We start from the raw sequence: 24,025 nt of genomic DNA on the forward strand, positions 1-24,025 counted from the left end.
AATAAAATTGATTTGATCTGATTTGATAATTAAAAACTGACTTGACGTGGTCATTGTGCATATATTTTGCTCCCTGGGTCTTACTTGCTGTGGCACTTACTTCCAAAATCATCAGTTAAACCTGCTTGTATTCTTGCCTTGACAAGTATTAATAACATGTTATTATTATTGACACATATTCTACTGAAAAGACAATTTAAAGTTGACATCTTTCAAAAATTAGTTTTTGTAATGCAGAGCAGGACAGGTCAGTAAACCTGCTTCCCAGAAAAAGTTGCTGGTAGGGTTACCATGAGTCACTCACGACAGGAGCAGCTGCTGATTAAATTAAAACACTCTGTGGCCCTGTGTGATTTCAATCTCAAAGCGACCATACAACAGGTGAAAAGTAACTAGAAACTAAAGTTGTGTAGTTGTAGTGGAGTACAAAAATAAACTGGAGTTTAGTAATTGGTAAATGTTCTTGGTTACATTCCATTACTGTTAATACATATAGTTGTCCCATAGTTTGCACGATGTAGGTCGCTTTTACTACAAGTGTGCAAGCTGTCGGTTGCCACTGAATGTAAATGAACCTTATAAAGTTGAATATTATTAATAAAATCAATATTTTTCCAAGTAATAAACACAACTAATTATTCCAATTTTATTCATTAAAAAATACATGCCTGATAAAACCAAATAATTACATCATAAAATGGAATGACAAAAAAGTGACAGTACTGGGTAAAGTGACTTTCTATCAAAATATATGCATGGAAGAAAGAAACGGTTAGAGTCAGGGTTTAAATGTTAACTTAATACATAAGGCAGTGTTAAAAAGGCACAGGCTGCACTTTAACTGTTTGACTGACCTCATCATAACTCCCCATATTCACACAGAAATAATGAGATGAGCACTGGCTGATGAATGCTGATAGACACACAAATTGTTTTGACACGTCTGGACATCTTCTCCATGTAGTGGTGCATAAAAGATCAACACATAAAGATAACAATCAAACAGAGGTGGTTGTCTACGTCCGAGTGTAACTACCGCAAAACAAACCAAAATTCATTATCCTCTGCTGTTCGATGCATATATAAAATAAACAACCACCATGTGGAAGGGCAGATCTAGTTTCAAGGCCAACATTTCAAATGTTTTTACATTTTACAGATATAGCTACAGATTCATTTTCATGTTTCATGATCATGTTTAAAGACAGACGTTTATAGGACGTACAAATGCACACAATGTCAGGTTTTCCCCTTTTGCATCACTTTTTGTGCCTCTGAAAAGGTTACCGATTAAGATGAACAGAAACGTATGCATACGAGGCATAAAATCCCTTGTCAAAATACAAAGGTCATCTGTACCAATGACGGCAACTATTTTCCACACAGAAGTGTTTCAATGTTTTAGTAAACATGTAATGTTTTTAAAGCACTTCCAAAAGCACCACCAAGTGTTCACCCTGCAGCAAGATCATGCGACATTCCTCAGACTCACTTCACATATGATGCAATATCACCTGCTGTAATCTTCGTCTACAAACCGTTAATCAATTAAAAAGGAAGTTACAAACATCTCAAGATGACACAGACAGGCTTCATGAATTTTCAATATAATTCTTCATATTCACAGTGGATTATATTCTGTGTGTACATCCAGAGGTCGGGCGCAGTGAGTCCCAAAACAGATGGATTTTATACTCCGAGCTGTCGGCGGTTTGAAGCTGCCCAAACAAGCTGATTAAATTGTTAATATCATCAAATCGACATGAAATGAAATGAAGATGACTCTTGGCAAAACAGTTTTATGATCGGTTGAGGAACTTCAAACCAGATCCCCGAGCACCCGGAGCTGCAGTCTAACAGCAAATTACACAAATGATTTAGTGTATCAGAGACTCTATAGGTCTCTATAAACCAGATGGGGCAGCTGTTGTGGCTCATCTGAGGACCCCCAGCAGACACTGGCTGGTGGTCCAGATATATGCAGTATTCATAGAAAATTACTGAATGGGTTTATGAACAAAACCTGCTGAGGTAGGGTTTGCCTCATGATATTGTGCTACCTGATGCTCTCATGGACCAGGGCGATGAGCACATGTTTAATGTTTGTATATTTAGTCCTGACAAAACAAGGCATACAGTAAAAATAGAAAATTTTAAACCACCACACGAGTACTGAGGCTGAGGTCGAGTCTGACGCTCTTTAACTCCAGACATCCTGCGAGTAGCGTCCCTTGGTCATCAGTTTCTTGATGTAATCTGTGGCCTGGGTGCGCGTCATGCTTCCTAGCTCTTCTGCTATCTCGTAGAGGGCAGTCTGCACGTCTTTAGCCATGTTTCTTGCATCCCTGAAATCAGGAAACAGATTATTTGGAGTATCTGCTCATCTTTGTTTTTGTGTTTTTACTCGTAGATATTTTTTGTCCGGGAAAGACAGCCATTTAATAAAAAGAAAAAAAGAAAAGACAAGATCATCAGCAGGCAATAACATCCGCCTGAAACATGGTCGAATTCTTTGCTTTTGTTACAGATATGATGGCAGTGTGCTCCAAATCTCTATGCCACTAGGAGGTGCCAAAACACCAAAGATAATGTAAATGGTCATTTTGATATAAGCAACACTAATTGAAGTGTATTTTAATACAGGAACCTAGACCAGGATTCTTTCACAACATGACCACTACATGTGAAGGATCAATCTTTTCAAATAAAAAGAACACTTTACAGTGATTTTTTAAACTTACCCGCAGACATAGATATGAGCGTTTTCTGAGTGAATCAGCTTCCAGATGTTCTCCTTATTCTTCTTTAGGATATGCTGGACGTACACCTTTATTTTTGAAAATGCAAAGAAAAACATTGTTCAGATATATGCATGTTTAAGGGCACCCACACAAGAAAACGGAATATCAAAAAAGTGTCTGATCTAAATTTGTTATGGTCCAAAAAAAGTTTTTAAATATCTCACTAACATTTGTGTTACCAGATACGATCAACAGCAAAATGTACCGATGTACAGCCAGCACATTTGGAATTACTTCAACTATAAAATTCTGCTGCATTTTTTAAACTGAATATTGACTAAAAGCCACATTCCAACATATGACCAGGTATGTTTTACAAACTGAAGAATGTTCGAACACAAACAGCAGTGAGTGAAGACAGATGTACCTTCTGTTCCTGGTCTCTGGAGAAGGCGACATTAAGCTGTGTTAGAACTTGATTCTTCTCCGCTTCCTCCAGCTCCTCCTGGTAGATGTAATCCTCGTTCTTGTGCCTGCAGCCAAAATACATCACTGTCTCTCCAACCTCCTTTCCTATAAAAAGGAAAACAAAACAACATCTGTTATTTTGTATGTGCTGATTATCCATTCAGGCTCTTCTGTTTCATTTTCCAAGAGGCCATTTTATTTATCGCTGTGGTTGTGTGTTTTTTTTTAATTTTGACTTATTTAGGATATTTATTTCATGTTTCAGTTTCCAGTGTCCAATAAAATTCTTAAGACATTAAAAGGTCACTGATGTTTGAAAGGGTGCACATGTATGCTATCATATTATCATATCAGTGGCATAAAAGTTCTTCAGATGACAATAACATTGTTTATTGCGATTATTTTGAAGATATTTTAGGGGTCCAACAAAAGTCGTTGACATAGTGACAGGCCTAAATAATCGAATGAAGATCATCAAAGCACTGATTACTTGTATCCATCAACCCTTAAATGCTTTCCCATTTATTTTGTGGGCACAGGGACTGAAATAACAAACATATTTGAAGGTCTTTCCTCTCATTTTCCCATCCCCATTGAGACAGTGAAATGTCAGACCTTCAAACATATCTGAAGGTCTTTCCTCTCATTTTTCCATCCCTGTTGAGGCAGTGAAATGTCAGACAAACAACCATACACACTTTGGCACACAGTGTTTATACGTACCTTGCTCTTTGAGCCAGCCCCTCTCCTGGATGAAGCCCATGAAGGGAGCGATTCCTGTGCCAGGGCCGACCATGATCACTGGGTTTGTGGCTTTGAAGGGCAGGCGGAACTGAGACTTGCGGATGTACATGGGAACGGTAGACTTGTGGCCGTTGTCTGTGACCAGTTTGTTCTTCAACCAGTTGGTGGCAACTCCTTTATTGGTGCGGCCAGTCTTGGTTTGGTACTCGACCACGACAGCACAGATGTGGATGCTGTTGGGGTGAACCTACAGAAGGAGAGAGCCAAACAGAACTCTACTTTAATTCTCAGATCTGACCAATGTTTCTGTCTCTTTGTCTGCAGTTCACATACACAAGGATCATTAAGCTTTTTTAGAGTAAAATTCAAGTACTTTCTAAGCGCTCTCCCATCGTATATAGGTCGAACCCTACCTCACTGTGGATTTGGAAATTTTGTTAAAACAAATCAAAGACCATTTGTAGAAATGACACCAAGTATGTCAAAGATAAAAAGGATGTGTTTCTTTCCGTCTTAAAACCATTTCACATATCAACTCTGGACAACATCCAGAGAATCAGATCAAGATATTGTCCACATTTGCTTGTTCACACATAGAGTGCAGAACAGAACACAACTGTCTGCTCTATACACACAGGTGGGTCGACTGGACTTAGGACTTTGAAACTTGCAAGGTAAAGTCCAAGGCAAATAGTGCAGATATTTGTGTTTACACAGACAACTCCTCAAGGTAAACTCCATATAACTCCAGAGTTACAGTAAATGTGTTCAAGGGCTTTAGGTTACTAAAATAGGGAATTACCTTTGAGGAGGAGGCGATGGAGTAATAACGAGCCTGGAGACGAGGCAGCAGCTCACACAGGTGGTCAACGGGAGGCTTCAAAGAGGGCATGTCTTCCAGGATGGCGAGGATGTTTCTACTGGCTTCCAACACCCAACTCTGGTAGAGTGCCTGTGGAGAGCGGCAACAAACAGACGATGAAAGGGGAGATGGATGAGATGTAACTACAGCTGTGTTTCACCTACGTTTCACTTTGGGGTTATTTCATCATCGTAACTAATGAACCCATCACTGACCTTGCCCTCAGGTGATGAAGAGGCCATCTTGCGCATATTCTCCTGGTCTTTGGGATCAGAGGCGTACTGTGCCAGCTCATAGAGGACGTTGGTGCGAGGAGGGTGAGTGATGTCCAGGTAGTGAGTGAGGGCTGTGCGGTATGTGGTGGGGCAGGGGAAAGGGTGCTTCTTGTTGGACTCCTCTGAAAAATCATTAAAACAGATATCTTTATTGGTATCTGGAAGTATCTCAACATCGGTGTCATGGTCAACTGATACATTTTAAGATATGTGTGGATCAAGGGCAAAACATAATATCATTGTGTCATTTTTCTCTCACCCTGACCGTCAGGTAATTTATTTTGTTTCAACAATGTTAAACATGTCAATGTGTCGATTTCATGCTTAATTGGAATTCCATTCTGTGATGTTAATAAAAACCTAACAGGAGCTGCCTCAACTATCATGCAATTACAAAGTTCATCTGGTGACCTTAGTAACAACAGGAAACGCGCACTAAGATGTTATTGCAGTCATAGAACACTGTCCACTTCACATGCAATAAGTGAGTCGACACTGTAAGTATAGATATGAAGGGAGGTGTTGTTTGGAAGGTTTGATGGACCTCTCGTAGAGTCAAGGTGCGCAACGTTCTCAATGCCATACCGTCAAGGTTGTTGAGCGAGATAACCACATCAAGGTCCACTCCAAGGATTTGTCCCAGCTTGTTCACCAGTGCAGAGTCGTTTGTGGGGAAAACAGCGACGTGGTCTCCTGACTCGTATCTGTAAACACACAATGTGACAAGCTGAGACTTTGACCAGTATTTATAAAACCTTAGAACACAATGTGAATCACCATTTTTCTTCCAGTTGTACAGCATTAGTGGTATGAAAAAGCTATTAAAGCAATTAACTAGATATATAAATCAGTCTCACCTGATTTTAGACCCCGTTATGTCCAGTTCCAAGTGCATGAGATGTCTATCACCACCTTTGTTAAGTTTGCGGTTGAGCGTGACTGGAGCCAGGAAAGGGTTTTTCGAATCAAAGGGTCTAAAAGGAAATAAAGGAGTAACACTATAATGTAAAAAATGCAATTACAAATGGCTGAACAGAGTCACAGAAATAATAATAAGATCCATCACTCAATGAATAAATTCTTTTAACTGTGGTTCTTAAGTCCACTAGGGGGCAGAAAGCATCATAAAACTTAAATAAACTATAAGCTTTATGTTGGTTACAAAAGTGCTGGTGAACAGCATCTCTGCTGCAGAACTTACGGCTTTTGGACCTCGAAACTCTTGAGGCGGCCGATCTCTCCGCTGTACACTTTGTTCATGTTGATGTCAGTGTGCTCCTTCAGCTCGTACTGCCGTATGCTGCAAGGTAATATTAACTATAAGTCAGATTCTTCGGCTACAGACAAGGTGAAATCAAGTTAAATTCCTGTATGAAAATTGGTGTAAAGATGACACACTTATTCTTGTTTTAGGATTATGCATGTCTACTTCAAAGATGAAAAATGATTCATTTCACATTCCGAAAGGTGGGATTTACCATACCATACCATCTGATACGTCTGGATTTATAGTTACATAACTTGTCTTCGTAAAGACAGGGAATTTTTTAAACAAAGAAAAACAAAAAGACTCTGGGTGGAGTATTATTTTCAAACCCAACCCTGTCTGGATCCTGTCAATTCACTCGGCTTTATTACTTATCTAATCCTCAGCTGAAAGAGCCTGTGTGGAAACTGAATGTCTTCTAAGATTTATTTACTTGAGGAATCATAGCCAACCTGAACATACGGCAGGCTTATCTTACTTAAATATAGGCATTGTGAAAACTACTTGTTATCAGATAATACGGTACTTAAACTTCACTTAAGAACACCCAATTCCTTGTCAATGTGTTTTCTAAGCTTTCCCGTGTCATAACCTGCTTAATGTTCCCTTTTAGATAATAAAAAGCTGGTAAAGTAAAAGGTTGAAGATAAGACAAGCTTAAGAATGCTGGGGGACAAAAACATTGTAACTCCAATTAAGTATAAATGTGAAATTATTTCAAAAAATGTCGGAATGAACCTTGAATCATCTCCTAAGGCTTCCACTCCAAAGTGCTCACAGACAGCCGGCCAGAACTGCTCTCTCCATGAGATGAAGTCCTCTTCAAGGCTGAAAGACAAAACCAGGTACGTCAACAGAGATACATGTTTTAAGTCACCCTTGTTGGACTAACTAAACTTCCACTCAACAATAACAATCTACATTTTACAAATGTGAAGATATTTTTATAAATGTGAATGCTTCTTCAATGTAAAAGCGAAACACTCTGCAGTGAAGGACCGTCTTTTCAAAATAACAGGACAAAATGGTTTTTACTTTAACACTCCATAGTATGCATTTCATGATGATTTTTTTAAATTAATATGTGGGTAAAAATGTGAAGTTTGTTCTGAGAGTGGCATTACAGTGCTGTCACCTTATCTTCTTGGCACTGAACACTAAAAAATGTTAATGTCGTCATTTCTGTTTTTGGCTCAGTGGTCACTTACTTGCCGTCATCGTCTCCTAAACCAAGGTCGAAGATGCGCTTGGCGCCAAGTTCTTCCAGCCTTTTATCAACATATTTTCCCATTGCATTGTAGTGTTCATATGTCTTGTTGCCCAAAGCGAATACCTGAACATAGAACCAGACACAGTCAGTACAGGACTTTGACTTCTTGAACCAAGCTAGAAATAAAAGTACATTATCAACTTGTGTTTTTTGTTGTTGTTGTTATTTATGGCTGCAAACCTACTAATTTCTGTATTTTAAAAAACACACATTATTTCCATGATTAATCATTTAGTTGTTTGGTCCATAAAATGTAAAAAATAAAACAAACAAACAGAATCTTCAAATGGCTTCTTTTTTCCTACCAACAGTCTTAAACATGAATACTTGGCCAATGCTTGCAGCTCTATAGGTCGTAAGAATTGTCTTTCTCAGTTATTCACTGCTTTTTGGTTTAAAAATGACCACATTATCAAGTAAAATACAAATTGATAACTGAACTCAATAACTTCTTACAGGGACTCTTATCTCTGGGACTGTAATGCGAAGTATGTTATCACTCTGACACAGACAACAAATACTGAGGGAAGGACGTGACCATACACAAGAATTTAACTAAATTTCCCACAATTATGTTCTCCACTCAAATTAGGCCAGAGGCACTGCACCCCAACATTGACACACACGACAACACACAAAGCCTTTTCTTTCACGATGCACACAAAGCCTGACACAGCTTGTGCTAGTAGCCTGTGTGCTGTGTCAGGAAGACAAACTGCCATAGCGTGTCTCATAAAATAAACAGGTTGTGAAGCAGCAGTTTTTCGGCAGAAATTTGATTTTTATATGTAATTGATGCAAATTCGGCCTGTATCTTGTCAGTAATCCAAACTTGATAGACAGAAGTTACACATCAAATGTGCATGTCTGATAACTGACAGATAAATGGATACAGAAAAAAAATAGTTAGTCTCAGCCCAATATGTGACAAAGCTCAAACACACACGCAGGTGTTCAAACAAACAATGCACGTATGATCACTGATATCATGTACTGCATGCTTTGTTGTCCTGTATAAATGGATAAGCTAATGCACTCTGGAACATTTATTTATTTATTATTATTTTTTAATATATAACAAATTGCAAAATTCTCTGCATTGCTGTATTCAAAAGACATAAAGTAACATAGCTTCAGCAGAAAGTCTTACAGTGTAGTTTAGTCCAGAGAGGTCTTCATCATCATTTTCCTGCAGCCAGTCATACATGTCCTGTGCATTATCTGTTGGGTCTCCTTCACCGTAGGTGGCCATGCAAAAGATGGCAAGTGAGTTTTCAATCTCAGACAGCCGGGCCATTTCCCCCTGGAAAACAACACATCTGAATCAGAGACAATCAGTACTGAACAAATGATTATTCTTATTTTAAGATTTGTCCTCAATATCTGTCTGCAAACAGTGAGTTATTGCATGCTATTGCATGCTATATCACCTGTTATTGCTAACAGGTGATATTAACTTGGCAATAAAACTCATCAGGCCCATTTAGATATCTGTTGATACATATATGTGATATGTTTTAATATTATCAACAAAATGAATTAGGCTGATTCTCCTGCATTGTCAAGACATACAACTTATCACCACAAAGCACCACCAGCAGCTATAAGAATTGAAATCCCCCTCAAAATGAGAAGGGCCTCTAGTTCATCTTAATTCTGCGGTTTGTATTCTCTTCCACTGATGCAGTTACCATGTCATACTCCTCTGGATCAGCAGCCATTCCTTTCATGCCATACCGCTGAGCGTCTTTGGACAGTCTGTTGGCAAATTCCTCAGCTGTGCCCGTCTGGGAGCCGTAGAACACAATGATGTTCTTGCCCTGGTTACAAAAAGGAAAACATCTCCATGATGTCAAAGCTTTCTCCTGCAACTACAATTAAAAACATAACCCGTCTCTCATGTCTGCAGACTTCCATAATGACAAACAGACTGTGCACAAAAGCAACAGATACAGCAGATCTTTTGTAATTCCAAAAAAATATATACAACATGCATTTTCTCCTGAATCCTAAAATGCTGTATTGCCAACTGAGGCACTTCTGTGTCGGTGATATTAACACAACTTAAACTCATAGACAAGATAACTTATAGCTCGTCTTTCTATACACAAACAGCTCCACAACATCCCTGCCTACAATGTTGCCTTGATATTCATAACAGAGAAAAACAGACTAAATGAAAAAGCACTGTGGGCTGACAGTCTCATCTGCCACCGTCATGGTATCTGAACTATCTGCTGCTAAACCACATGATTCAAAAACCAAAGTCTTTTCCCATGGCTGGCTTGAAAACAGAGGGCCATCAATGTCAAAAGACTTTCTTCTAAATCTAGAACTGCATACAGTCAAAGCAGCAGGAACAATTTTATATTCGTCATATTGTTCATACACACAGCAAAAAAGGTAAATTTGAGCATTTTACTGAATGTTGGGTTCAAACTATGGGCTGTAGACCGTCAGGAAAAAACTAGAGCGGCTTGACTCACACATCAAATAGGAATAAAACTTTGATCAACATGTGCTAAAAGGCCACAACACCAACTCTGCTTGACACTGTATATCTCCACGTCTGAATGGCTCACAATCTTCTTTTAAAACCCTAAGTAACATTTTCCAACAACAAAACTACTCCTGTAGAATTAATCTATGTTGGCAATATAAAGCAAAGAACATGACAGAAGCAGCAATGATGGTAAGGGTTAAGTGACTGAAAAAGAAAAAGAAATAGAAATGCTTGTTTTAAATAATGTCACTCACCGTTTTCTTCATTTTCTCAATAAAACTTGTCTCTCTTGTGGTGGGTGCTCTGAAAAAACAAAAACGAAAACAGATTAGATTTGTGATTTAGTTAATAAATCAACCTGTCCTTAACACGATGCTGGGATTGATAAAGTGTAATTTAGCAAACACAGTGTTGACAACCTCAAGCTTTGGGAAAAAAAATGGAACAAATGGAAATATAATCTGAATTTTCACACTTGAGGTTCCTTATCATTTCAAGGTCTGGTTTAATATTTGGTCTGTATAAATAAGAGCTGAATTCACAACCTAATGACAAACAACTTAATAATTTCAGCTAATCATGCGTATAAATACAGGGAGGGAGAAAATATTGGAGCATTACAAGCTTCAAGATACAGGGAGCAAGATCAATAAAAACGATTTACTACATAATGGCTTTAGTTTTATGAAGCAAATGGTGAGTGAATAGGGACAGGAGCAGATAATACTGTGGCAGTTATGGTTAACATGGTACTGAATCAAACTACTTAATCTTATTTTCAGGAAAAACAAAAAAGTACACAAACAAACAGCAGAGTAGATATTTAATCATTGGCCTCACGTTCTTCAAGCCTTCTAGAATAACAACTACTGATTGCAGTGACACAGCCATGTGATCATATTGATCAGAATTTTATCATACGTTAGTCCAATTAGTGATTCTAATCAGACTCATTTTAAAAATCTTTTTTTTTTGTTTCTATCTGTATCAGTATCTGATGTATTGCATAACACTGCATTACATTTCTATTATGTTATTCTATTCTATTTCTATGAACAATTTTAGGTGAGTCATTAATTTGCATTATTGTGATATACTGTGTAATACTGCTGTCTCCCACATCAAAGCATGACATGAGCAGATTTTTAAGTAGTCAGCATCGACTGCTCAGCAATGGAAACAAAATGTCCACTCATTGTTCCTGTTATTCTTAAAACAGGGAGTAGCAGTGACTCAGCAGTCACACAACCATTAGTCATTCTAACTGTATAGGCAAGCATGTACAAATTATCAGCATACATTACGCAATCTTCACTACTGAATAGTGAAACGTGGTGGACACTTTATCACTACAGGTTACATCTCATGGTAATTCAGAATCTTGATTCAGATTTGTCCAGGAAGTAATTGATGAATGAGAATAGATCAAAACAACACGTGCAAACACAGTGTTGGCAAGATGGAACACAGGAAGCCAAATCTATTGTCAAGCCATATAAAAGGCAACAGTGCTTCATTCAGCATCAAAAGGTCTGAGCGGACAGCTGCGATTCTGTCTGCACTGAGCAAGGAATAAAAAGCCTACATATATGAGTACAAACAAAACGGTATGCAGATGAGTAAATCTAAAGACTTTACACATCCAAAAGGCTGTAGGGTAGCCATCAAAGCTTAAGGAAAAGAAAGACAACTTGCTATATTTGACCTGAACTATATGAAGTACGAAGGCATTAAACATGAAGTTTCAGAGCACTGGTGTCATTATAGACAATTGTTGAACTGTAAAATATCAATTGTGTGTTATCAATAGCCACATTTGAGGGATTTTTTGTATACAGGTACAATGGCCAATATCTCGATATCCAAATTCTTTACTCCACAATATCAGCAACACGTCCAGTTTCCTACGATCCCCTAATTTAATTGAAAGATAAAAATCTGCATTGTTTCTTTGTTTTCATGACTGAATAAACTGAATAAACAAACTGACCTTAAAAGGCCAACACAAGTCAAATATGTGGCGGACCCTGCCATCTTTCTAGCTTCAAACAGTGTTCTGGGGACCTTAGTTCTCTCTGAGCACAGCTTGTTTATTCACTTATTGGGGGAAATTATTTCTGAGTTTGAGGTATTATCTCATATTTTAAAATTGTGAGTTTAACTATCTTTCTCCAAAACTACATAACTGCCCTTTAACATATGGACTAACTAAAAATGAGAATAGTTGAACCTTATTCCAAATAGACAAAGATGTGTTTGCAAATGATAGGTTTTTAACAGGAATTAAGTTAATCGCCAAAGGCTGCTACTTTGACATGCAAATGGACTCATAATCTTCAACATCGTTTCCGTCCTGAACTAGCACCAGTTCCACATGAAACAACAAACTCATGCATGATGGGGTTCAGTCATTTTACAATTACAATTTACAGTGGGTCCAAATAGTTCAGAGCCAATCATGTGTATATACACTGTCAAATCTTACTTTCCATTCATTAATCCATCCAGGAAGTTAACCTTTCCAAACAGCTCACTGAGTCAGCCTTGCTCTGCAGCACAGGCTCATTCAAACTTGCAGCTCATCTTCTAATGCTACAATCAATGTTTGTGATTTTGCAACTGGATCTATATTTTAAAAGACCGCAATGGAAATCAAACTCATACATGTGTGTTTACTAAACCAACATGAAACAAAGCTGGACATGTGCAACACAATGATGGCTTAAATGACGGCAACTGACTGAACAGCGTCAGTGGAGCTTGAGGAAAAAGGGGGAAAAAAACAGAAAACCCAACAATTAAATTGGGTTTGTAGTGAAACAGATTTTTACCACCGTCTATTACGTAACCTACTGAGAACATTGTATGCTTTTTGAAACCACTATCTTGCAAATCTGTTCAAGAAACAAGCAAATGACACCGTGTGTACAGCATACTTTGGGAACAAGCCACCAGTTCAATATTTACAAGGTGTCAAGAAAGACCTCCCAAGCGTGATCATTAAACATAACCGGTGGCAAATATTTAAGCATCATTAAAAATAAATCTCTCATTGCACCTTAGAAGGAGCACTAAATCATGGCTCAAACAATTTCACTGACCTTTCAGCAGCATCTCTCCTGTCCTCTGGCAGGGAGAAGACACAGCCCATGGCATGTAGCTCACCACTGCCACAAACACCACTGGCAAGGCCACGCCGGGAACCGCCACACTCAAAATCAAAAGCAGAGGACGTCAACACTCCGCAACCACAGGATGGAAAAAGAAAACTAGAGCAAAAAGGCAGCCGGACACTCTTTGCCTGCCTTCACCATGGAGGCTCCAACACGATCTGAACTCTGCCTCTTCCTGTGCTGCTGCTCTCTGAAACCAGCAGCGTCTGTTCTCCACACACACAGGCGCACACACACACGCACACACACATACATACACACACACACACACACACAGCCTACAAGCCTTGTCAGTGTCTGGCAACCGCTGAGGACACAATGGTGGGAAACTGACTTTCCCATAAAATGTAGCCGAGCTGCAGCAGACCCACACTTTTGACTCACACACAAACACACATTGAAACACTCTAGGGCTGAAAATGCCTTCCTCCTCATCCCCGCCCCTTTTCCTCTTCGGTCTGAAAGGTGTTGGGAACGAAAAATTCTACAAGATCCATCCTGAGAATTTGGCTGGTTATCAGAGTAACTCCACGGTGGACCATTGACGAGGAGCAGGGGTGGGGGGGGGCTATGAATGGTAGTTTTCTCTGAAGTATCCCCCGCCCCCATCTCACTGGAGGAGAGAGGGGAATGTCATTGCTATGGCAACCTCATTTATCATAAAAGGATTCCATTTGTGACAGCAGCTCAGCCCACACACACACACACACACACACACACACACACACACACACACACACACACACACACACACACACACACACACACACACACACACACACACACTCACACACACACACACACACACACACACACACACACACACACACACACACACACACACAGAAAAGAAAAACAGGGCTGTGGGGAAAAAAGAAAAAGTAACTCAGGGCAAAGAAAGGGTTGCTTGTCTTTTGCCTCAACTTTCCACCTTTGGAGAGGACTTACAAAAGGAGCTGCTTGGCTCGCCCTCCTCGTTTGCTCTCCAGGGAACTTTCAAAATGGGTTCAGGGCCAAAAACAAAAGCACAGGAAAGACATGGAAGACTACGCCCCCTTCATAACAGTTAGGTAATCACTGCTCCCTTTAAGGGGAGGGGAGACCAGCTTGTGTTGCTCTATGCTCCTTTCCTGCAAAGATACACGCTCTTATCCCAAGGCAACACATGCTCTACAGGGGTCTTTCCCTTTCTAGCAAATGTCCTGCTTTCACACAAATGGTCTGGCCCCCCCCACTCTGCCTCCATTCACACAGCCATGCAGGACTTGAGCCACACAGCGAGCGTGCGGCTTCTGCTGGCCCGTGGCTTTTACTCTGGTGACCAAAGAACTTGTGTTGCGGCTGAGGAGGGACTAAAAATGTGGCCAATGAAAGCAGAGTACACTGAAATCAAGCCAAGCCTCCATGACTACACTGATAAGTGATGAGGGGAGGGAACAGATGAGAGGCTCACATGCACTGACAGGGAGAGGCAGGCGGACAGAGAGGGAGATCAGATAAGATTCTGAGAGAGACTGTGTCGCAGAACATTGGAAGGAGAGAGAAAACAAAGGTCACCACTGGTGGAACATTTACAAGCCGTAAGCCTTTGTGCACTCTCACACACTTGCTTCAGTGCAGAGATAGTGCCAACTCGTGCACAGATTATGATAACAGTCTATTTGTTTCTTTCTAACCGCTTCTATGTAATAAAACAATGTCGGATGATGTAAACATGACTGAAAAAATTAGCCTCTTCCTGTGCCAAGATACTCCCCACAGTGATCAATGAAAGGATTCCTTCCTTTATAGCTTTTACATAAACTACAGTTTGTGTGTGATTGAATAGTAATGTGATCTGTAATGAAAAAAACGATATAGCTGCAGATTTATTTTTCAAATAAATGACAAAATATTTATTGTCCTTTGGAAACTGCTGTTTTCAAAATCAGCAAAGTTACAGGTCTTACAGCAACCCATATACCACTTATAGTGGGAAATAGCTCGATAGAGAACCACGACTTTACAATTTTGTACACTGTTCACATTTGGCATTACCAATCTATTACCATCTGTCCTGAATGATACCATCACAAGTGGACAGTGTTAAGCTCGTCAATTCACACCTGGCATTAGCATGCATCTTGACCCAATGACACTTTTTACCAGGAACCAAAAAAATTTAGGGCATACCCAAACTAGGCAATCCGCAGACCTGCCAACCTTGAAGAAATTTTGTGAGTACAACCCCCCGCCTGCGACCCTGTCCAATATTTTGTGCCCATATATTTTGGTTAGTCTAACTAATAGGAAGGGGAGTAAGTTCATAAACAGGCCTAAGTACTTCTGTGTTAAAGCTGTGAGTCAGACCAGGTTAACACTTCTTCTGATTGTTGAAGGGAAATGAAGTAGCCTAAATAATAATTTCCTCTCAAAGCACCAACTTTAAATAGGCCTAAAGCAGCTACTACAAAAGCACAAGATTTAAGCCTGGCAGAGACACAATTATAGGCTAATAAATAACGGGTCAGATAATTTCAGATAGGCTTTGAAATGGGTGTTATTGCATTAAATGCCTATTTTGTCAGTTGCCATCATACTGGCCTAGACAATAGGCCTATGCTATGCATCATTAACTAAAGCTACAATAGCTGGTCACAGCTGGACTCCCTGTTATGATGTCATGGTTATTTGTAATGTTCATAAATTCAATTAGGATTAAAAAAAAATAAAATTAGCCCAACTGTAACCTAAATCCTGTTTTGTAATTACTCTATTTTTTTTATCTTATGTTAATCAGCACCTAGCCTGTCTAAAACCTTCTAGATCTCTAGACACTTCACCACTTTTCTAACTTGACACTATGAACGTTTTTTCTTATCATCCTTTTATTTATAATATTATTATGTTTTGGGGGCCGGGGAGTATTTGTATGTGGGACTGTGCTCGTTACCTGTTGCCTCTTGGTGACTGATGTTAATGTCTGTCTTGCACATGGTGCAGAACGCGTGATGAGGTAACGTTAGCCTGGACATGTGGAGGAAATGCCATCTCCCTGATTGCTGTCAAGAAATTTTTTGAAGGCGGTTCTGCCGCCATGGCATGCAAGCCTACAGTTTTGTGTGCAGCAGTAATGGACTCGGGGAAACGTGACGGTTAGCCAGCTATTTGCAACACACACACACACACACACACACACACACACACACACACACACACACACACACACACACACACACACACACACACACACACACACACACACACACACACACACACACAACGTTGGTGTGTTGGGTAAACTCAACGTCTTAATTTTACCTTTTCAATGCTGTTTGCATCGACAGTGACAGCAAACGGCCACAGAGGGATCAGTTATCCGGCCAGCCTGGCTTGCTTGAGGCACTGAATTGAATTGAACGCGCGGAGCATTTGGTGGGAGGGGCAGGTGGGCGAGGGTGTTAAAATGCTGCATTCTAATTGGCCAAAAGCTTTTCACTCCAGTTACACGCAGATTGTTATGGAAGCGAATCTGTTCCATAATTCAAATTAAAATGCATTAACAGAAATGCTTTTTCATTTTCAGAATGTAGCTGCATTTTTTGACTCATAAATAAAATTAGTAATAAATCATCCAAATTGCATTTTCATTTTCTTCTTCAAGACTGCTCATTTTGTTACACAAAGAAAAAGAAAACTGCTTTTTCGTTTTGAAGCCCGCCCCCGCAAAAAAAGGTCCAAAATTCAATTTGAATTCGCAATCCCGAGCGGCGCAGGAGAGTGACGTCAGCGGCCTCTCTTCTTCAGTGTTGCCAACTTGGCGACTTTCTCGCTAGACTTAGCGACTTTTCAGACCCTCTAAGTGACATTATTTCTAAAAAGCAACTAGCGACAAATTTAGCATCTTATTCAGATCATCAGGGGAAAGGCGAGAAACAGATTTTATTGTAATTCACATGCTGCTCAGAGTCATCGCAGTCCACGGCTCCTCTGCAGCAGCGCCGGGGTCTCTCGCTCTGTGGATTTGATACCGGATAGCTGCCGTTTACTCTGTTTTGATCTGTTAATGTTAGGTGTCTTTAGCCCAGGTGAGACCCAGAAACGGACAGGAGGCTATAGCTGGATGCAAGGAGTGTTTTTTTTTTTTTTTTTAAGATTTTTTCTGGCATAGACACCTTTATTAAGCAGTAGACAGATAGGAAATACGGGATAGAGAGGGAGATGTGACATGCAGCAAAGGACCTCCGGCCGATATCGAACCGGGGTCAGCTGCGTATATGGCATGCGCTCTAACCACTCGACCATCTGCGCGCCAGGAGTGTTTATTGTAAGACGGACAAAGTCAGAGTAGGAGGGGGTGTGCATGGGGAAGCCACGCTCCGGGGCACCGGAGAGCTGGAAGTCCTGTCGGCACTCGGAGGAGCGCCGGGCGGGTGAAGCGCGCAGAGGTGGTGGGAGCTGGAGCGGGGTCTCGGCTCGGTCGCGGCACGGGAGGTCGTTGGAGGCAGAGTAAAGCAGAGTTAGGGGGGGGAAACACTGGTAGAAGTAAATGCACAAAAGCTTTAGTCTAGGCAAAACTATGACTTAGCCAAATACCGGTCGTAGTACACGAAATTATCTGGCAACGGGGCGGCGCGAGGCTCCAGGCTATAAAGCGGCCAGTGATTTTGTGACCCGCTGCAGGTGTGTGGGTGTGGGAGAGAGAAAGACATTAGCTTAATAGCACTTTGTAGAAGGAGCTTTATAAAGTTTACTCCATTGACTTGTATTAGTTCACGGGGCTGAGCTGCCACATCCAATATGGGGGCGACATCGACGTACGGTCCAGCGCTGATACCTTTAGTTTATTACCGGGAATACTGACTGTAAAGTACCGTGTATGTTTCATGGGTCTGACTGTGAGACTGCAGTCTGACCCACAGTCACTGACAGCAGCTCTTCAGAGCGGATTCATTACGATCACCGTGAATGTTAGAGCATTTGAGCACTGGAAAAAAAATGTGCGGCTGATTTAACCAAGCAAATGCGAACCATGGCTGGCTTGACCGCAGTACAGAACTGGACATGGTGGTGATTTCCCCGCTGTTTCTGAAAACATGTACCACAGTCTATGCTACCAACACCGCCTTCACACTCTCCTCTTGTCGCTTCTCTTGCTCCAGTGTCGAATAAGCACACCGCCACCCCCTAACGTAGATGCGTAGCACGGTCGGTCAGACTGGGGGCTGAAGAAGAAGAGAGGCCGCTGACGTCACTCTCCTGCGCCGCTTGGGATTGCGAATTCAAATTGAATTTTGGACCTTTTTTTGCGGGGGCGGGTGTCAAAACAAAAAAGCAGTTTTCTTTTTCTTTGTGTAACAAAATGAGCAGTCTTAAAGAAGAAAATTAAAATGCAATCTGGATGATTTATTACCAATTTTATTTATGAGTCAAAAAATGCAGCTCTGACTTTGAAATGAAAAAGCATTTCTGCTAATGCATTTTAATTTTCAAATTGAATTTTGGTACCTATTTGCTGGGCCATCTTTTGAAAATTGAATCTTAAATGTCCTTTTCTTTATCATTTGAATTAAGTTATATAATAAGCGGTCTTGAAGAAGAAAATGAAAATGCAATTTGGATGATTTATTACTAATTTTATTTATGAGTCAAAAAATGCAGCTACATTCTGAAAATGAAAAAGCATTTCTGTAAATGCATTTTAATTTGAATTATGGAACAGATTTGCTTCCATAGATTGTTGTGGCTCAGCAGCAGAAGCAACTTCATAGATCTGAACTTGCAAAGAAACTGAAACGGGCGAACTGCGAAATGCACCAAAATGCGTACCAGGAGAGCAGCAATTCGTACAAGCGTACTTAAGGGTCAAAATGCGTACCCAGTACGCAAAATGCGTACAAGTTGGCAGGTCTGAATCCGTACCGTGCCCAAGCACCCACAAAGTCCAGTTTCTTTGAAGAGAGTGAACGCTCTGTACTGGGCTTAAGCCCTGTATGCTTTCTTGGTGCTGGCACGGTTTAAAGAGGTTTGCTTCGGCACAATATGTTTTCTCAATCACGAGCACCCAGAAAAATGTGAGTGCAAGTTTCTCCTCATGCAACAACGACTTTCTTACTCTTTATTAGACCCTTTTTCCTAAAACCTCGTCATTTTTTGACAATTACTGTAAAAATGTGATAAAAATAAAAATAAATCTTGTATTTACGAATATATTTTCTTAAATAATATCTTGAGAATTGGAACCAGGATTTGGTCAAAATTAATAAACAGAACATAATTAGGAATAAAAGTCCAAGTAGACGACTGCTGGTTGCACTTTTTTTCAGCTCAAACTGCAACATTTAAAGATATTAAGTAAAACACAGAGTTACGACTTATGTGACATTTTTGCAGTGCTGATTTCATGTAGTGTTGCTTTTCTAGCATAGTTGATATCTACACAACAGCGACATCTCAGACTAATTGCTAGTTTGAGGAAATCTCTAGTAGTCATTTTCTAGCGGGCAAATTAGTTCTCTCCCTCGTGTTACGAGATTTAAAGGCATCAAACACACAATTTAGAGTAATTTGATATACTTTGAAATAACATCATGAAAAAAAGAAAATTAAATTGTATGTAAGCTTGTGTGTGATTCAGGTATTTTTTTTTTTTTTTTACAGATCTTTAAAAAAAACACACACACTACAATAATGCTCTTTGCCTTACATTTGGCAGCTAACAGGTTTCAACTTGTTTCTTACACTTTTGGCAGCCTTCATTTTTTTCTAATTAGTAAAATCTGAATAGAAACTTGGAAATCCTCCAAATCTTCTTTTACCTAAAAAGAAATGTATAACATGATGGATACTCACGGTGTGTCAAGCTTCTTGAATTCTGGGATGGGCTCAGGCTTCTTACGGGACATGAACCAATAAATGACGAGGCCGACAATCAGAGAGAAGAGGAAGAGGTCCAGGTTGCTGAAAAGCGGCTCCTCTTCCTCTGCCATGGGCTCTGTGTTGGTGGTGGTCTCTGCGTCCATGTCTGCTGTGTTGAGACTCCAACTGGGGAGAGAACAAAGACGACTATTAGACCAGTCAACCAGCTGTGAAACAGTCTACATTTTCTGCAAAACAATTGATTGATCAAACTATGTTGTAACTGAGCCATCATTTTAGCAATAACATTTAAAAGCCTGAAATAAATCAAAAAACTACAAACCAGATACATTTTTAAGATAACATTATGTGCTAGAGTTTACAGTATATGTTCCTTTGAATGCCTTTCTTCTGCCGACTATTATCTGTTTTTCACAACTTCTAATGTACAAGTTTAATATTTAAGCTGTAGGGCAAGCGAGCAGTAATTTAAGATTTGCATTTTAAAATATGTTTTAGTCCTGCAGTCTCAGGGTATACATCCCACCTGAACAGAACTGGGAATTAATGAAACTAGTTAAACTGCTGAAACAGTGTGATTACTAACATATGTGAGCAGTATTCTACATGCCATACTGCAAAATAATGGCTTTCGTGCTAGACTTATTGGACAATTGGCTCAACATACTATAATACTGTGACCCGCTGCTTTCCATATGTGAGGAACGCTTTGTCAGGAATCAGCAGTAGCAGCTCTTTTCACACTGAGCACGAAAGGACTTCATGTCCTCAGCTCTCAAGTTTCAATTTGGTTCAAGGCCCGAAAACAATGAGATCAGGTTAGCGTTGATCCGTATAACTGGATCTTCCACAACTAGAGAACCGTTTGATTGACACAGTCTCACAACTAGCCTGCTGACTTAGTGATATGAAGCAAACCACTTCAATTACTATGTACAGAGGTACCTGCGTGCCAACCTCAGTAGGTACAGAAGTCACAGGGACTTCATGGCTTGTAGTGCAATGGTCATGTAAAAAAACCTACTATGTCAAGAACACTTATCAGAGTGTTAGTGTCAATAAAACTAACACAAATCATTTTCAATGCAGTTTACAATACATGATTATCAGACAGTAGACTGCCAGCATTTAAACTAAACCAAATACCCTAAAATTTAGATTTACACTTGTAAGATTAACCTGTTATTGCTCTCTAGTTTACAAACTATGGATAGCAACAGCACTTCTAAATCACTGGCCACCTGTGGCATTTCTGTACAAACATTTCTTAATTTTTTTTTTATTATCCAGCATATACACATATAAAAGATATAGCTACAAAAAGCTAATACCAGACAATATACCGTATCCGCCTGGCTAACTTATCAGTAGACACATTTTAATGGAGACGTGGGCACGTTATAGGGGCTATAACAAAGATAGTCTATCTTGAAGGCTGAAGTATTACGTATATTACATCTTAGATGCAACAGTTAACTGGTGTTGTTAATATTGGTAATTTAGGTGCACTAAAGTGCACTATGATATTTTGGTAAAAATATTTTAATCAGATGAGAAAGATCTTCATTGACTGATTCTTTATTCCTAAAACAACTAAATAAACAAACTCTCTTTGTCTTCATGAGCGATTAAACCAAATACATATTATGTCCACCCAATTAAATCAATGACAGGAGAATAGTATCATGACATTAACTTAAGCTAGATGTACCTCATAAACCTCAAACTGATATTATGTCTGATCATCCAAAAGCTAAGGGAATAACTTTATTTCTGATCATTCTGTTGATCATTTTTTTTATTAAACAATTAGTTGTTTGGTCAACAAAACCTCAGATAGTGTAATAAATGTTGACAACTTCGATCCACACATCTTCAAATGTCTTGTTTTGTCCACAACCCAAACATATCCAATTCACTGTGACAGAGGAATACAGAAACCATAAAGTGTTCATATTTAAGAGGCTGCAATAAGAGAATTTTGACTTTTTTCCCTCTTAAAAATAGTTTCAGCTCTCAAAAATGTAATAATCACGAAATACATCATCTTTAGCATACGTCAGAGTGTCAATGTCTCTGGTCTGTTTTGATTTGGTATCCAAACTACTGCTCTCCTTAGTGATGTCCCTGCAGGGTTAATTAACAGCCCAGACTGAAAAGACAATAAGTACACAGTGTCTTTTCAGGTAGTAGCACTAACAGAACAACCTCTTTACAAAGCGGAACAGGCAACGTTTACGTAACTTCTATTATTAATGATGGTTAAATTATGAATTATATAATTCATTTTTTATTTACCACACAGTTGTGTAATTAAGAAGTGACTGTTCTTGATGAGGAGAAGCACTTACCTTATAGCAGGCTGACCTCAAACACTAATGTGTAATTTACCAGACTGGCCCAGACAGTAGTTAAGTCGTTTGTAAAACTTGTCTATTAACACCTCAGTCACACACTTCACTGTCTATACTGTTGGCTCATGCATGAGTTACGCCTACCACTGGCTAACACCGGGTGTATTCAAATCATATGAGACTTTGGTTGGTTGCCAGAAATGTTTAGTAACACTTAAATGGCTGTTGCCACTGGGGATGTCAAATGATCAACAAATCAGACATGGTGGAGTATCACATGAGTTCATCCTCACAGTTCACCTCCTCAGCTAAAAGCAAACAGTTGTGAAACAGTCGAGATGATGGCACCGGTGCCCGACAGTAGCATGAAGGGTCCACATGTAATGTAACTTAGACAGCACTTTAGTTTGTTTAAACCGAGTAAAGCCATAGCTGGTGAGGTGTTTCCAAGTTAGAAACTAAAGCTGTCGATCACATTGAATGAGCGAAATGACCACAGACAGCCAGCGGGAGGACGTCGGCCCCGACTATTCCCTGGACCGTGACAACACTGGCTGAAAACATGACACTGTCAATAACACACACGTTCATTCAAAGACAATATAGTGTTGGCTAAACATGATATGTGCAGAGCTTATTTAATCCATTTATTTAGACAAATAACACGCATTGGAGACTGGAATTTCTCCACAGAGGTACGTTAGATAAGTTAGCCTTCAGTTTGCGTAACACTGGAATCAGCACTTCTCTGGAGCTAATGCTTCACTGAAATCGCGTCATATTTCCTCAGTATATGAAGTTTATGGTTTCAATTGTTATGTACGTAAAGCTCCCACAGACTTCCACAGATTAGAGCTCCTTGTGTAACAATTTAAAGATGTGAGTTTCGTGTCTGGCTTACCTTCACCTCCCCTCGTTGTGTCACGCTCACACTGTGTTCAACGCGGAAGGAAACTTTACGCCACATAGGATCAAACCAAGTGGATCCTGGCAGCGGGGGTGCGACCGTTGCACTTTCAACGCCAAATAAACCTAACGTAGAGATGTTTGGATTTTTACCACAAAGTTGCACACGTGTGTTTTTAAAGGGAACATGTCTGCTGATGTTTAAGGTTCAAATTAAACGAAACAATTAAGATGTTTGGTGGTCACGTGTCTAACATGGACCGGTTTTATAAGGCATTACCTAATGTCATTGAGCCGAGGTAACCCGCTGTAATAAATGCTTGTAGACGTGCTGCATGCTCAAGGGTCATGGTTATGTAATGGAGCCAGCAGGACAGAATGCATATCAATGTCACACCGAGAAGGATATTAATTTAACATGTCCAATCAAGGGCATATTGTTGGACAGCCATGCTCAACTACCATGTGGAGTGGTGGGAGAAGTCTTCATATTCTTCACTCAAGAAAAAGTAGAAACTCCAGCTCCCAGCTACTCCGACACTAGTAGGCTAAAAGTCATTCAGACTGGAGCCGAGTTTAGGAACAACTTGTACTAGGATGTACT

The 24,025-nt window shown here is 39.8% G+C and overlaps 1 protein-coding gene across 2 annotated transcripts; it reads right to left on the reverse strand.

Moving 5' to 3' along the window:
- Positions 1-632: 632 nt before the first annotated feature.
- Positions 633-23,543, reverse strand: porb (P450 (cytochrome) oxidoreductase b). Of its 2 annotated transcripts, XM_030396363.1 has the most exons (16): positions 23,417-23,543; positions 20,135-20,326; positions 10,385-10,433; positions 9,319-9,447; positions 8,778-8,930; positions 7,566-7,690; positions 7,096-7,185; positions 6,292-6,390; positions 5,948-6,064; positions 5,676-5,794; positions 5,031-5,212; positions 4,756-4,905; positions 3,933-4,200; positions 3,169-3,314; positions 2,742-2,827; positions 633-2,345 (listed from the first exon to the last, which is right to left on the reverse strand). In XM_030396363.1, the coding sequence occupies exons 2-16, from the start codon at positions 20,302-20,304 to the stop codon at positions 2,201-2,203; spliced, it is 2,028 nt and encodes a 675-aa protein (XP_030252223.1). In that variant the 5' UTR covers positions 20,305-20,326; positions 23,417-23,543; the 3' UTR covers positions 633-2,200. The 2 variants fall into 2 exon arrangements, with proteins under 2 accessions (XP_030252223.1, XP_030252229.1); XM_030396369.1 differs by lacking the exons at positions 20,135-20,326; positions 23,417-23,543 and adding an exon at positions 13,232-13,811.
- Positions 23,544-24,025: the final 482 nt, after the last annotated feature.

The sequence above is a fragment of the Sparus aurata genome, chromosome 2 (assembly GCF_900880675.1).
Source record: "Sparus aurata chromosome 2, fSpaAur1.1, whole genome shotgun sequence".
Classification (NCBI taxonomy): domain Eukaryota; kingdom Metazoa; phylum Chordata; class Actinopteri; order Spariformes; family Sparidae; genus Sparus; species Sparus aurata.

Coding starts and splice junctions, on each gene's coding strand:
- porb (XM_030396363.1), bottom strand. CDS start 20,304: ATGGACGCAGAGACCACCACCAACACAGAGCCCATGGCAGAGGAAGAG. Junction 7,186..7,565: donor TTAGGAGACGATGACGGCAA/GTAAGTGACCAC, acceptor TTTGTCTTTCAG/CCTTGAAGAGGACTTCATCT. Junction 4,906..5,030: donor CTTCATCACCTGAGGGCAAG/GTCAGTGATGGG, acceptor CGCTCTCCACAG/GCACTCTACCAGAGTTGGGT.